The sequence below is a fragment of the Microtus ochrogaster genome, unplaced genomic scaffold (genome assembly GCF_000317375.1).
Source record: "Microtus ochrogaster isolate Prairie Vole_2 unplaced genomic scaffold, MicOch1.0 UNK19, whole genome shotgun sequence".
Taxonomy (NCBI): Eukaryota; Metazoa; Chordata; class Mammalia; order Rodentia; family Cricetidae; genus Microtus; species Microtus ochrogaster.
In genome coordinates this window covers 3,188,410-3,199,518 of record NW_004949117.1, presented here as the reverse complement: position 1 = coordinate 3,199,518, position 11,109 = coordinate 3,188,410, and the positions used below count along the sequence as shown (strand labels likewise).

Genomic DNA, 11,109 nt, shown 5'->3' with positions numbered 1-11,109 from the left:
AATCACACACACACACACACACACACACACACACACACACACACACACACACACACACCTTAGTAAAAACTTTGCTAGTCCCTAGAACTCCCCTGAAGTCTAGCCGAGATGAGCGTCCAGGCGACCTGTGGGCCCCACGCTGCCCTAGGGCAGGAGGCTAAGGGTCCTCCCTTCCTCGGCGGTCCTGAAAGTCCGGCTGGCTCCGGGACGGGGCGGGGCGGGGCAGGAGGGGGGGAGCGGGCTGCTCCACCGCGGCGGGACGGTGGGGGAGGGCGGCGAGCACCGGCGCGGGAGACTTAAAGGTCCAGGCGTTTCCAACCTTGGATCCATCGAAGACGACAACTAAAACTTTTCGAAGTGAAGCTCTGCCCAGACCGGAGCGCGGGAACGCGAAGCAGCACTTTTTCGTCCCTCGGAGCCCAAACGCTCCCCCGACGAGCGGCCCAATGGTCCGCCCCGGACCCGAGGAGGCCCGGCCCGCGCCGCTCGTCTGCAGGCGCGGAGCCGCCGCCCCCGGCTCGGCAGGCTGGGCGGGCGCTGTCGCGCGGCGGCCGTGGCCCTCAGAGAACCGTGGCGACGGGCGGCGGCATGGACTACCTGACCACGTTCACCGGCAAGAGCGGCCGGCTGCTGCGGGGCACGGCCAGCCGCCTGTGGGGTCTCGGCGGAGGCGGCGGCGAAGCTCGGCAGGTGCGCTTCGAGGACTACCTGAGGGAGCCGGCTCCGGGCGACCCCGGCTGCGGGCCCGCCGAGCATCGGCCGCCCTCGCCGGTCAGCCCCGAGGGACCCGGTGAGTCCCCCGTCCCTGCGGCGCCTCGCCCCCACCGCGCGCGGACGGGGACGGGGACCGGGAAGCGGCGCCGCGCCGAGGGGGCGCGGGCAGGTGTGCGAGCCGCCCGAAGACTCGCAGCGGCTGCGTGGTGGCCTCTCCTGGTCTCCCCCCACGGGGGACGGGCGCCACCGACTTGTCCCGGTTCCGTGTGGGATCCTTCCTCCTCTCCCTTGCCTCCTCCAACCAGTTGTGACGTCCGCGGAGTTAGACTTCCAGAACGCCCTGTCTCTGCTTGGCCCTGGCTTTGGCCACACTCCCTTTACTTGGTGCGTGCCAGCTGCGAGGACCCATTTCCTAACTTTAAAAAAAAAAATCCAAACCAAAGCAAAACAAATGGTACTTTGTAATCGAAAGCGCTTCCCTCATCTGGGAACTTAAGTGAGTTTTGTGTGCACCGTGTGTTTTCTTGAGGCCCAACCTGGAAACTTTTCTCACTTGCACTGAACTTTGTGTTCCTTTTCTGCGACTATGCCAGCGGCTGTAGGCTACTCTTTAAAGACCTTATAATGGCATGTTACTCATCCTTAAGAAGGGGAAATGCTGCTGCATATGTATTTTGGTGTAATGCATATGGTTGTTTCCCCAGCGTTATTGGCTTTCTGTAGGATCAGCCATTCATAGTTTTATCCAGCTTGTCTTCATGTTTATAGGTGCTTGAAGGGTGTGCATAGGAGCACTTCAGTTTCAACAGTAGAGAAAAGCACAAAGCACCGAGAATTGATCCATAACCCCGCAGTAGTATGCATTTTGAACCTTGAATGAAGGAGTGTCCATCGCTCACTGTTGTGTGGCTATGGAATTTGAAGAAACCGGACTTTGGAAATCTAGTTTCAGCATGTCCCTTTAAATACATCTTTCCTTGCTTCGTCCTCTTTGTCTCTTCATTAGAACTCTTGTCTTCCTGTTTTTGAAATTAGAGAAAACTTTAAAGGTTGTGGAAGCTGTAATTTTATAAAGATACTGGCTGGATTAAGAATCCCTTTAAAGTGGAGACCAGGAATGAACAGTACTTGAAATGTCTGAGTAAAGTTAGCTTTTAAAAATGAAACTCAGTCTCCTACTTGAAGACAGTTGCTATTGATCAGCCCCTGAATGGGTGATGATATAATATGTGGGGCTACCAAATGAGAAAGCGATGTAATTAGTATCTCAGAGATACAAACTCTTACAGATCCTTCGTTCCTGAACATACATTGAGCCCCACTGGGTCTGATATTTTCCTTCATGATTACAGTGTCAGAAGCTATCCAAATGTCTCTTCTGTTGAAACTGCTTTTGAATTCATTGTTCATTCTTTTTAAGGTTTATGCTGCCCCAAATCTCACAGTGTAAAGAGTCCTTGAGATGCCATGGCAGTGTGACCACTGTGAGTGGGTGGGTTGATCCTAGCAAGAACTTCTCAAAGAACATAGACAAGTTATCAGATCCCTTTTTTAGGCCTGTGTTTCCTTGTTTGTGAATGAGGTTGGATTAAATAATCTCAGTTTCTCAGCTCTATCGAGTCTTACCATTTGGAAGCAAAACTTGTGACATTGATGGACGAGAAAGCTAGGAAATAGCATGTTCAAAATGGGGCATGTCTCTGAAGTTATGATACAGAGTACAGAAATAAGTGTCCCACCAAAGGTTTGGTTACTCTCAGCCTTACAGTGAGCGGTTGCTGTAGACACAGCTTCTAGGTGGAACACCTGACCAGCATACATGTAGCTCCCTACATTTTCCTGATTCTGAGAAGCAGCATGCATAAGTTTGTCTACAGCAAACTGTACTTAAGATTTCTGAGCAGTCTTCGTTTCTAATGAGAGTTTTAATCCTTAGACCTTGCAACTGGGTTTGGGCCAGAGTCATTCTTGCATTTGTGTCCTTTAGGGTCTGCTGTTCTTTGAGATAGGTTTGTTGTTTCTTACAAGCCAGCATTTCCCATGCCTGTCTTCTACCTACAGACACTGACATTCCTATAGGTGTCTGCAGCCAGGAGAGTCCTGTTTGTTGTTGGAGACCTTGCTTCTTACCATTTCAGGTTTCTAAGGGTAATGGTGGCCTGGTTTTACCATGGACAGTTTAGAGAGAGACCAGAGAAAACTTATGTCGCGCAGTTTGATTTTCCACTTTCTGCAAACAGCCCATGTATCAGGCTGCCGAGTTCTGTTGCCTCGACTCCTCTCAGAGCAGCTCCCTTCCCGTTTGTCAGCTTCTGGCTTTTGAGTTAAATCTCCTCAGGAAGATGGCAGTTTAAACACAGTTGAGGCGCAGTAAGGACGCCGCCACATTGTTCTCAACAAAAATTACAGAAGCAACGTAGTTTAATACACACTTTAAAAACTGCTCCCTCCTTAGACACTGTTCTTGTTGGGGTTAGGACAATGGCCTATACGGGTGGTTCTCTGCCTTCCTGATGCTGTGACCCTCCAATACAGTTCCCCATGGTGCGCTGGCCCCAACCATAGAATTGCGTCGTTACTTCACAACTCTAATTTTGCTACTGTTGTGAATCATCACTTAAATGTCTGTGTTTTCCAATAGTCATTCAGCCCCACAGGGGTTGCAGCCCTGAGGTTGAGGACCACTGGCGTACATGTTATGTACCCTTTAACAACATTTAGTAAATGATATGGTAGTCAGTAAATACAGATCAGTGGACTTGACAAGTTAATATAAGCATTAACTTTTGCCAAAATTCTGTTTCATCGGTCTTGTTTTCCCAGTTGATGACAGTGTCCTTTAAATAGCTCCATTTGATTTTTCTTTTCATTTACCTTTTAGACCTAAAAGACTATGTGTAATTTAGCTGTCCTTATTTTAAAAGCTCAATCACAGTCCAGGAGTGTAGCGCTTGATTAATGTACTCCAAGGCCTGCCTGAATTCAGGGCTCAGCCCTGAAGAAACATTGTACTGGTTGTTCACTTCAGAGCTCCACCTATCTTCCTACTGTGGCTACTTCCTAGATCAGTTGAATTTGAAATGGAAAGAGGGTGTGGCCTCCTGCTCCCAAATCTCTCCCTCTTCCCAGCTCAGCACTCTGACCTGGCCTGGGAGAAGACTTGGAAGCTGGTTTCCCTAGTCTGTCTTAGTCCTTCACTTCCCCTGGCTGGGAAGGTGAATAGCAGAAGTGGGGGTAGTCATGGAACCATTTTTGCTAAAATGGCTCTTATCATGTCTGGCTTTAGTAGTGTTCACAGACCTCAGCTGCGCGCTGTTGAACTGGCCAGTGAGCCATTTATAACGTTTTGTGTATATATAGAGCTGAAGAGAAAAATGATCTGATAAAAAGGGGGGGGTGACTAATAACCCAGAGCTTTTGAATTGATTCATCCCCAATGCTTCTGTTTCAGAAAGTTGTTTGATTGTTTTGACTTGGGTATTTAACTTGTCTCTCAGTTTGCTAAAGTTTTTACTGAATTTTATATCTGTGCTTTGGAAATATATAGAGAGCTAAGATGAAATGGTTCCCATAACCATCAGGGTGCTTGATTTGAGAAACAAAACCAAAAGTTATATTTCATTCCCTTGGCTTTGAACCACAAGGTCGCTGCAGTAAATTCTGTGATAAGATCTACTTCACTTTTCAGCTGCTAAAATCCTGTCTGCTGAATCATGGAGCTGCAAGAGAACTGTTTGTATGGCTGGTTCCTGTTCAGATCCACTGCATCTGTGTGAAACCAGCCTGTGTTCTGCATTCTGATTGGCCACTCTTAAATAATGATTCAGTGATAGGTGATCTGATTGCATGGCTATGACTCTGCCTGAGTGGTGTCTGTAGGGTTGGTGCCCTGGGCACAGGGAATCTATGTAGAATGGTGACATAGAGTTCATTACACTACTGAGAGTGGCGTGGAACTTGTAGCCCGTTTTAAAGTTTTGCGTGGTTTCACTAAACGTTTTCAGACTGTGATTGGCAGAGAAGAACTGGTACCTCAGAGATTGAGAGCTCAGATAAGGGACGAGGGCACCCCATAAAAGGTCCTTTTGTGTAGTCACCAGCAGCCTTATCATTAAGAGTTTCGCCACAGTTTTTACTACGTGATTGGTGCTACTGTAGGCAAGGGAACATGTTTTAAAAACAAGTGTAAATGTCAGAGATTAAATATTTGTTTTTGTTTACTTGCAGATATTCAAAAGAGCAAGGCGTGATCTGATATAAATTGGTATCCCTAAGAAAAAGATCAGCCTATTGATTGGGCATCCAGGATAAACACAATTCAGTTATTCCTTATTTTATGAATAAATAGAAGAAACTCTGTAAGATAACAAAAATTAATTAACAAAAAACACTGAAAAATAGCTCTAAGATTTCAACTTTGAAGGCTCTATTTTATTTTGTTACATGTTTATTTAGTATGACATGTGTGCCTGTAAGTATGCACGTTTGCCTGCGTGGGCTCAAGTGTGTGGAGGCCCAAGGTTGATGTTGGCGTCTTCTCCATTGCCTCTCCACTTGCTCGCAATCTCTGCTAATCTGGTTAGCCATCTTATCCTGGGGATCCCTGTCTTCTCTTCCCAGAGCTGGAGGATCGTGTTCTGCTGTTAAACAAATGTCGCAGAGTCCTGGAACTGGATTTAGAAGTGCGTGTATGAGACTTTTTTTTCCTGGTGGAACTGATCCATCTAGGGAGACGCTGTAATATTCTGAAGATTGCACTTTGGAAATCAATTTAACCTGAGAGACATTATTATTGGAATAAGCATTTTGCTGGATTCTCCTCTGAGTGCCTAGTTAGAAAAGGGCGGAGCTTAGTGAAAGATACTTACATGAAAGGGCTGTCGGATTTCAAAGCATCAGCAAGTTGGTTCTGTTAGAATATTACCAATTTTTAGTGGAACATATTAACTATGATTTTTATGATGAGCTGTTTCTTCTATTTTTTTATAACCTGGTATTACTCATTGTTCTTTTTACACTTTGTGTGTTTATAACATTCACATTTAGTTTTATTAGTCCCCTTTTTATAATGTATTTTGGATCAATAGCTCTTTTATTGCGTGTTCTTTATTTCTGCGGTTCTCATTTTGATAAGACAGCTCTGATGTAAGTCTTGTGGCATCAAATGATAGTTTCATATGTGTGCAGTCCAGACTGTTCACTTTTCCCTCTACTTAATTTGCCTTTCACTCATGAATTATTGAATAACTCTTTGATATTTCATGCACAGTGATTTAATCTGGGACAAAAGCAGGAACAGGTTTGTGGGCATGCGTACAGTTGGTGTAGAATAGTCTTTTAGGACTCACTTCTTTTCTCCAGGATTTGTGTTGGTGGAGGAGCAAGCTGTGTGAGAGTCAAGAAAAAGAAAGCTACAAAAACTGTCACCTCTGTGTCCCCTTTACCCATCTGACATGTGGTAGCGTGGGCTGAAGAGAGATGCCCTCCTCCCCCACTTCCAGCCCATCAGTGTCTGAGGCAGGTGGAGGAGCTGGCCCTGGGGTCACAAGAGCAGGACGGCTGTCCCTATCCCTCACCAGCTGCAGCGCTCAGGAGAGTGCCCCTGTACCTCACCAGGGCAACACAATAGAGCTGGCCCTGGTGGTGCAGGTGAGGGAGAGCCCATCCTGAGGATATAAAAAGAGGAACACTGGCCCCACCCCTCGCTCATTGCTGCAGGACTGAAATGACTGGGGCAGTGCTGGAGAGCTCAGCCTGGTGCTGAGGGGGGGGTGTTATGACCTGGCCCACCCCACCATCCACCCCATCCACGGTCTGCTGGAGCATGTGACCTGACCCGCAGACCAGCTGCAGGTGTCCTCAACAGAGGGTAACTACAGGATAGCCAAGGGTCCTAGTGAGAGAGCCCAGTGTCACTAGAGTAGTAGAAGCCAGAGGCCTCAACCCAGACGACTGACTGTTCGCAGTGAGCGCCTGCAATGAACGTGTATGGACAGAGGGGAGTGCAGCGTGGCTCACTGCGTTACACTGCAACCGCCATTAGGAGATTTGAATTTTTGTCCTTTTTTCTCTGAAATTTTGTTTTATTTGGGGGTGGGTGATAGAGTGCAGGGCAGAGGGAAGATGGTAAGGACGGAGAAATGAACGGGATCACGATACATGGTGTAAAAGACTCAGAATAAACATCTTAAAGTGCCAGCTCTACCTTAATCTACTGGGAAGACATTTTTATCCCTGTTTCGTTGGCCAAAGGAAGTCGTGTCAGTGTCCGACACAAGAATGATCAAGTTTATCTTGTATTTCCCACTGGGAGGGATGTGACGTAAGCATCTATAGGTGTCTTTCCCATGGTCATTTTGGCTCCCTCTACTGACTGCTTCCGAAGCTGTGGAGGGAATTTGTTTCTCCTCCAGGCAAGCAATTGCTATGTACTTCAGATGTATATGGGAGGGTAAAATAATATTCCGATGGGCAAAATTAACATACTTTTAAAGAATTTTAGTATTTTACATGCTGCCTGAAATAGGGGCCCGTTCCAGTTTTCCTGCAGACAGTATGTAATTAAGCTTTTGAAATTTTTACCCAATCTGGTGTGTGAGAAATAAATCTCACTGATTTAAATTTGCACTTCCTGGTTGTCTGTGGACTCGGCCTCTCTGAATGTGTGTAAAGGCCTGTTTGCACTGCCTTCGGACTTGTCTGACCTCGTCTTTTGCCGGTGTTGATACTTGAGTGTTAATATCCCCCACATCAAGTTCTTCAGGTGTTGGAGATACAGAAGTGAAGATGTCTTTCTGTGTGTGCACACACCCCTGCCCTTGCTCCTCTGTGATGTATACATGGCAACTTCTTATCTAACCTTTTAACATCTTTTTATTTATTCATGGTATGTGTGTGTGCGCCTCTGTGTCCAGTGTCCCAGAGATGGGTCACCAGGTTTGGAGACAAGTGTCTGTACCTGCTGAGCCCGTATCTAGCTTTTCCTTATTGAACATTTGCCACAATGAGACTTGCAATAATAGCACTAGTTTACATTGTTGTGTCATGGTATTAGTCTGTCTAAATTAGTTTTCGGCCATACTCCATACCCTCTGGTAGGTACTGAAGGGAGATTGTAGAGCGAGGAAACCAATATATTGGAGGTTATAGTTTAGTGGGAGAGATTAAAGTCACAGATGACAATTGTAAAACTACAGCAGCTGACGTGAAGGTGCAAAGTTTTATAATAATAGCAGTGGTTGGCCTTGCTTATCAGCAAATTTTAGGACAGCTTTACTTTTCTGCTTTGGCTTTTGGGGAATTCAGATATTGCTATCTGTTATGTTTAGACTGTTCCTCTGGCAGCTGACGTACTGGTTATAAGTAAGTGCAATCCAGTCTAGTCTGTGTCAGGTAGGTTTGAATAGTGGGAGAGCCACAAAACCTGCATTTTCACAGACGTTAGTTTCAGATCTAATCTGTTTTGGAGAGGTTTTAATTTTGTGTCATTGTAGTACCTGCCCACATACACTAGCTTGTTTAATTCTGAAACTTTGAACTAGTACTGTAGAGGTTCTCACATTACTCATTGAAGACATTTGGATAATGTGGTGTTTGCCACTTCAGGACATGTAGGCACTGGTACGGGGAAGCCTAACCCGCCCAGATTTCAGACTGAGGCCAGGAGCTCACCTTTGCTGATGGTAAAAGTTAACATTTCATCTAAAATTAGCATTTTCATGTTGTATTATAGAGCTGACTGTCTCTATGACCTATGGAGAATTTCTCCTGTGCAGATTAATGGTATCTTGTAGAGATTAGTTAGTAATAGTAATAGCAGTTATCGTAATGTCTCTCTGAATAAGTAGATTGTATGGCTGGCAGTGAGTGTCTTCCTGCAGTTGTTGGCATTACTCTGTAGGAAAATGAGTTAACAGGCATTTTGCTTTGATTTTCGTAGACACTGGCCAAAAGAAGAACCTAGACAAGAAAGATGGACGAAGGATGTCTTTCCAGAAGCCTAAAGGAACTATTGAGTATACTGTAAGTTACTATAGCAAAGCAATTTATCTTTGTAACAATCTTTCTAAAGGCATTTCCTGTTTGGCTGCAGATGAGACAAGTATTGTTAATTGCTTCCTTTAAAAAAATCGGACTTCTGCCGGGCGGTGGTGGCGCACGCCTTTAATCCCAGCACTCGGGAGGCAGAGGCAGGCGGATCTCTGTGAGTTCGAGACCAGCCTGGTCTACAAGAGCTAGTTCCAGGACAGGCTCCAAAACCACAGAGAAACTCTGTCTCGAAAAACCGAAAAAAAAAAAAAATCGGACTTCTGTGTAACTTTCCTTAGTAATAGTCCTTTGATTTTTTATTGCATTTTATAATTGTTTTTCTTGCTGTGTTCTACAAAGACCGTTATTCTGGCAAATCACATTTAATATTGATGACAATTTAGAGTCAGAGTTCCTTTTTCGCAATCATTTTATTTAATTAGGCTTTTCGGAAGATGCTTGCCATCTTAGGGATGTGTGCTTGACTGGGTTCCCAGCTGGGCTGATGACAGGTGAAACCCCCACAAACTAAGGTGAGGGCGAAGTTCCTCAGCTGTCAAGGCAGGATTTTCTTCTGTTCTTGAACTGACCTCAGGTCTCTGAGATGTTGATTTTTTTCTCTTTTCTGGGTACTGTGGACAGCTGAAGAGACTAATTCATTTTGGAGTGTAGTGTTTTACTTACTTGGCTGGATGTAAACGTGATTGATTTAGATGGTGCTAAACATGTTGTAAGGCAAATGTATGAAGTCATATTAATTTTGTTACTTGGTATTTTTTTTAAACACATTATGACTGTATTAAGGAGAAAGTAGCAACCTTCAACCTCTTCAGTGTTCGGACCTTCCAACATGAGCCTAGCCTACTGTGAATTCTTGAGCATTATCAAAATTTGACTTATGCATATATATATATATATATATATATATATATATATATATATGACAAATCTTAATTACACGGTGTGTATATATATAAGCATAAGTATATACCGTGTAGTTAAAATTTGTCATTAAGTATTTTCAAAAGGCTAGAAACAACATATTAAGTAGGATTAAATTAACTTCTGTCAAAAAATTGGATTTTAAAGCCCATTACAACCCTAAGTTATGTATGTTTGTGTCCATATGGTAGAGGTGAGAAAATAAGTTCAAATAGCAAAAAATTAGGTAATAATATTTAGTATATTCTTAAATGTTTACAAAGCTAAAACTTGAGGCATAAGGTATATCATTATGCTACAAAGATGTATATAATAATTGTTTTTGATGTTCATGAACTGTAAGATTTTGTTGGTTTTGAATTTAGGAGTTTGCCATTCTTGGACTGTAATAAGACACCTGAAGCAAAATTAAAATAAGAACCATTTATTGTGGAGTGAGGGCAGGTCATAAAAATCTGAAAAAAAATTCTTTTCTTCATGAGTAACTCTTTAAAAACTCACATACTGACCAGCAACCATAAAACATCTACTAGAGCTCATTTATTTATCACACAGGCCAAATTATAAAGTGCAGGAAACATAAAATTCAAAGCTAGATATTGTTGTTACTTATAACGTCTATCGAATCTTCACGTAGCACATCTTTGTACTGGCTGCGGAATGTATTTGCATGGATTTCTCCTAGAGCACAATGTACTCTTCAAGCTCTTTCCTTTACAATACTTATGCTCCTTACTTGGTGTAGTTGTACGCAACTGTGGTCCCAGCCCTCTGGAGGCTGAGGCAAGGCAGGGTTGTTTGACCCCAAGAGTTCTAGGAACTTTGACAAGCCATTTGAAAAATAAATGTTATCTAACTTAATATATTTCCAATACTACCTTCCATAGTATAAAGTTAATCATTGTATTTTAAGTCACCTAAGAGTTAAAATCAGAACACACACAATACAGTTTTAATTGTAAAATCACTTTCAATGGGATTTAAAGTGGGGCCATAAAAATGTTCTACAGGAAAAAAGTGTCTGGGAATGGCTCAGTTGGTCAAACACTGGCCTTGTGAGCTTGGGGATCTTATTTTAGAACCCTAGAACAGTATGGAAAGCCAGGTGACAGTGTCAGAGTGTGTGTCTGTAAGTCAGCAGAGGGAAGATGGAAACAGGCAGATCTCTGGAACTTGGTGTCCAGCCAGAGTACTTTAATAAGCTCTAATATGAACAAGAGATTGTCTCAAAATACAAGGTAAAGACATTCATAGAGGATACTGGTCATTGACCTCTGTCCTCTGCACATTCTTGTACACATATGTACAGACAAACATATGCATGTATGTCTATAAACTCTATATACACATTCTTGTACACATATGTACAGACAAACATATACATGTATGTTTATAAACTCTATATACACATTCTTGTACACATAT

At 43.8% G+C, this 11,109-nt stretch overlaps 1 protein-coding gene across 9 annotated transcripts in view; it reads left to right on the top strand.

Annotated features, from left to right (window-relative positions):
• The window catches only part of Oxr1 (oxidation resistance 1), a 354,230-nt gene that overhangs the window by 291,889 nt on the left and 51,232 nt on the right, over window positions 1–11,109 (top strand). For 6 of the 9 annotated variants that reach the window (XM_013353914.2, XM_005367518.3, XM_026789478.1 and 3 more), the window contains one exon: window positions 8,654–8,736. In XM_013353914.2, the coding sequence (XP_013209368.1) occupies window positions 8,654–8,736 (83 nt within the window). Of the gene's footprint in view, window positions 1–555; window positions 791–8,653; window positions 8,737–11,109 lie in introns of those variants that run through there. The other 3 variants (XM_013353913.2, XM_005367519.3, XM_013353915.2) reach the window with 3 other exon arrangements.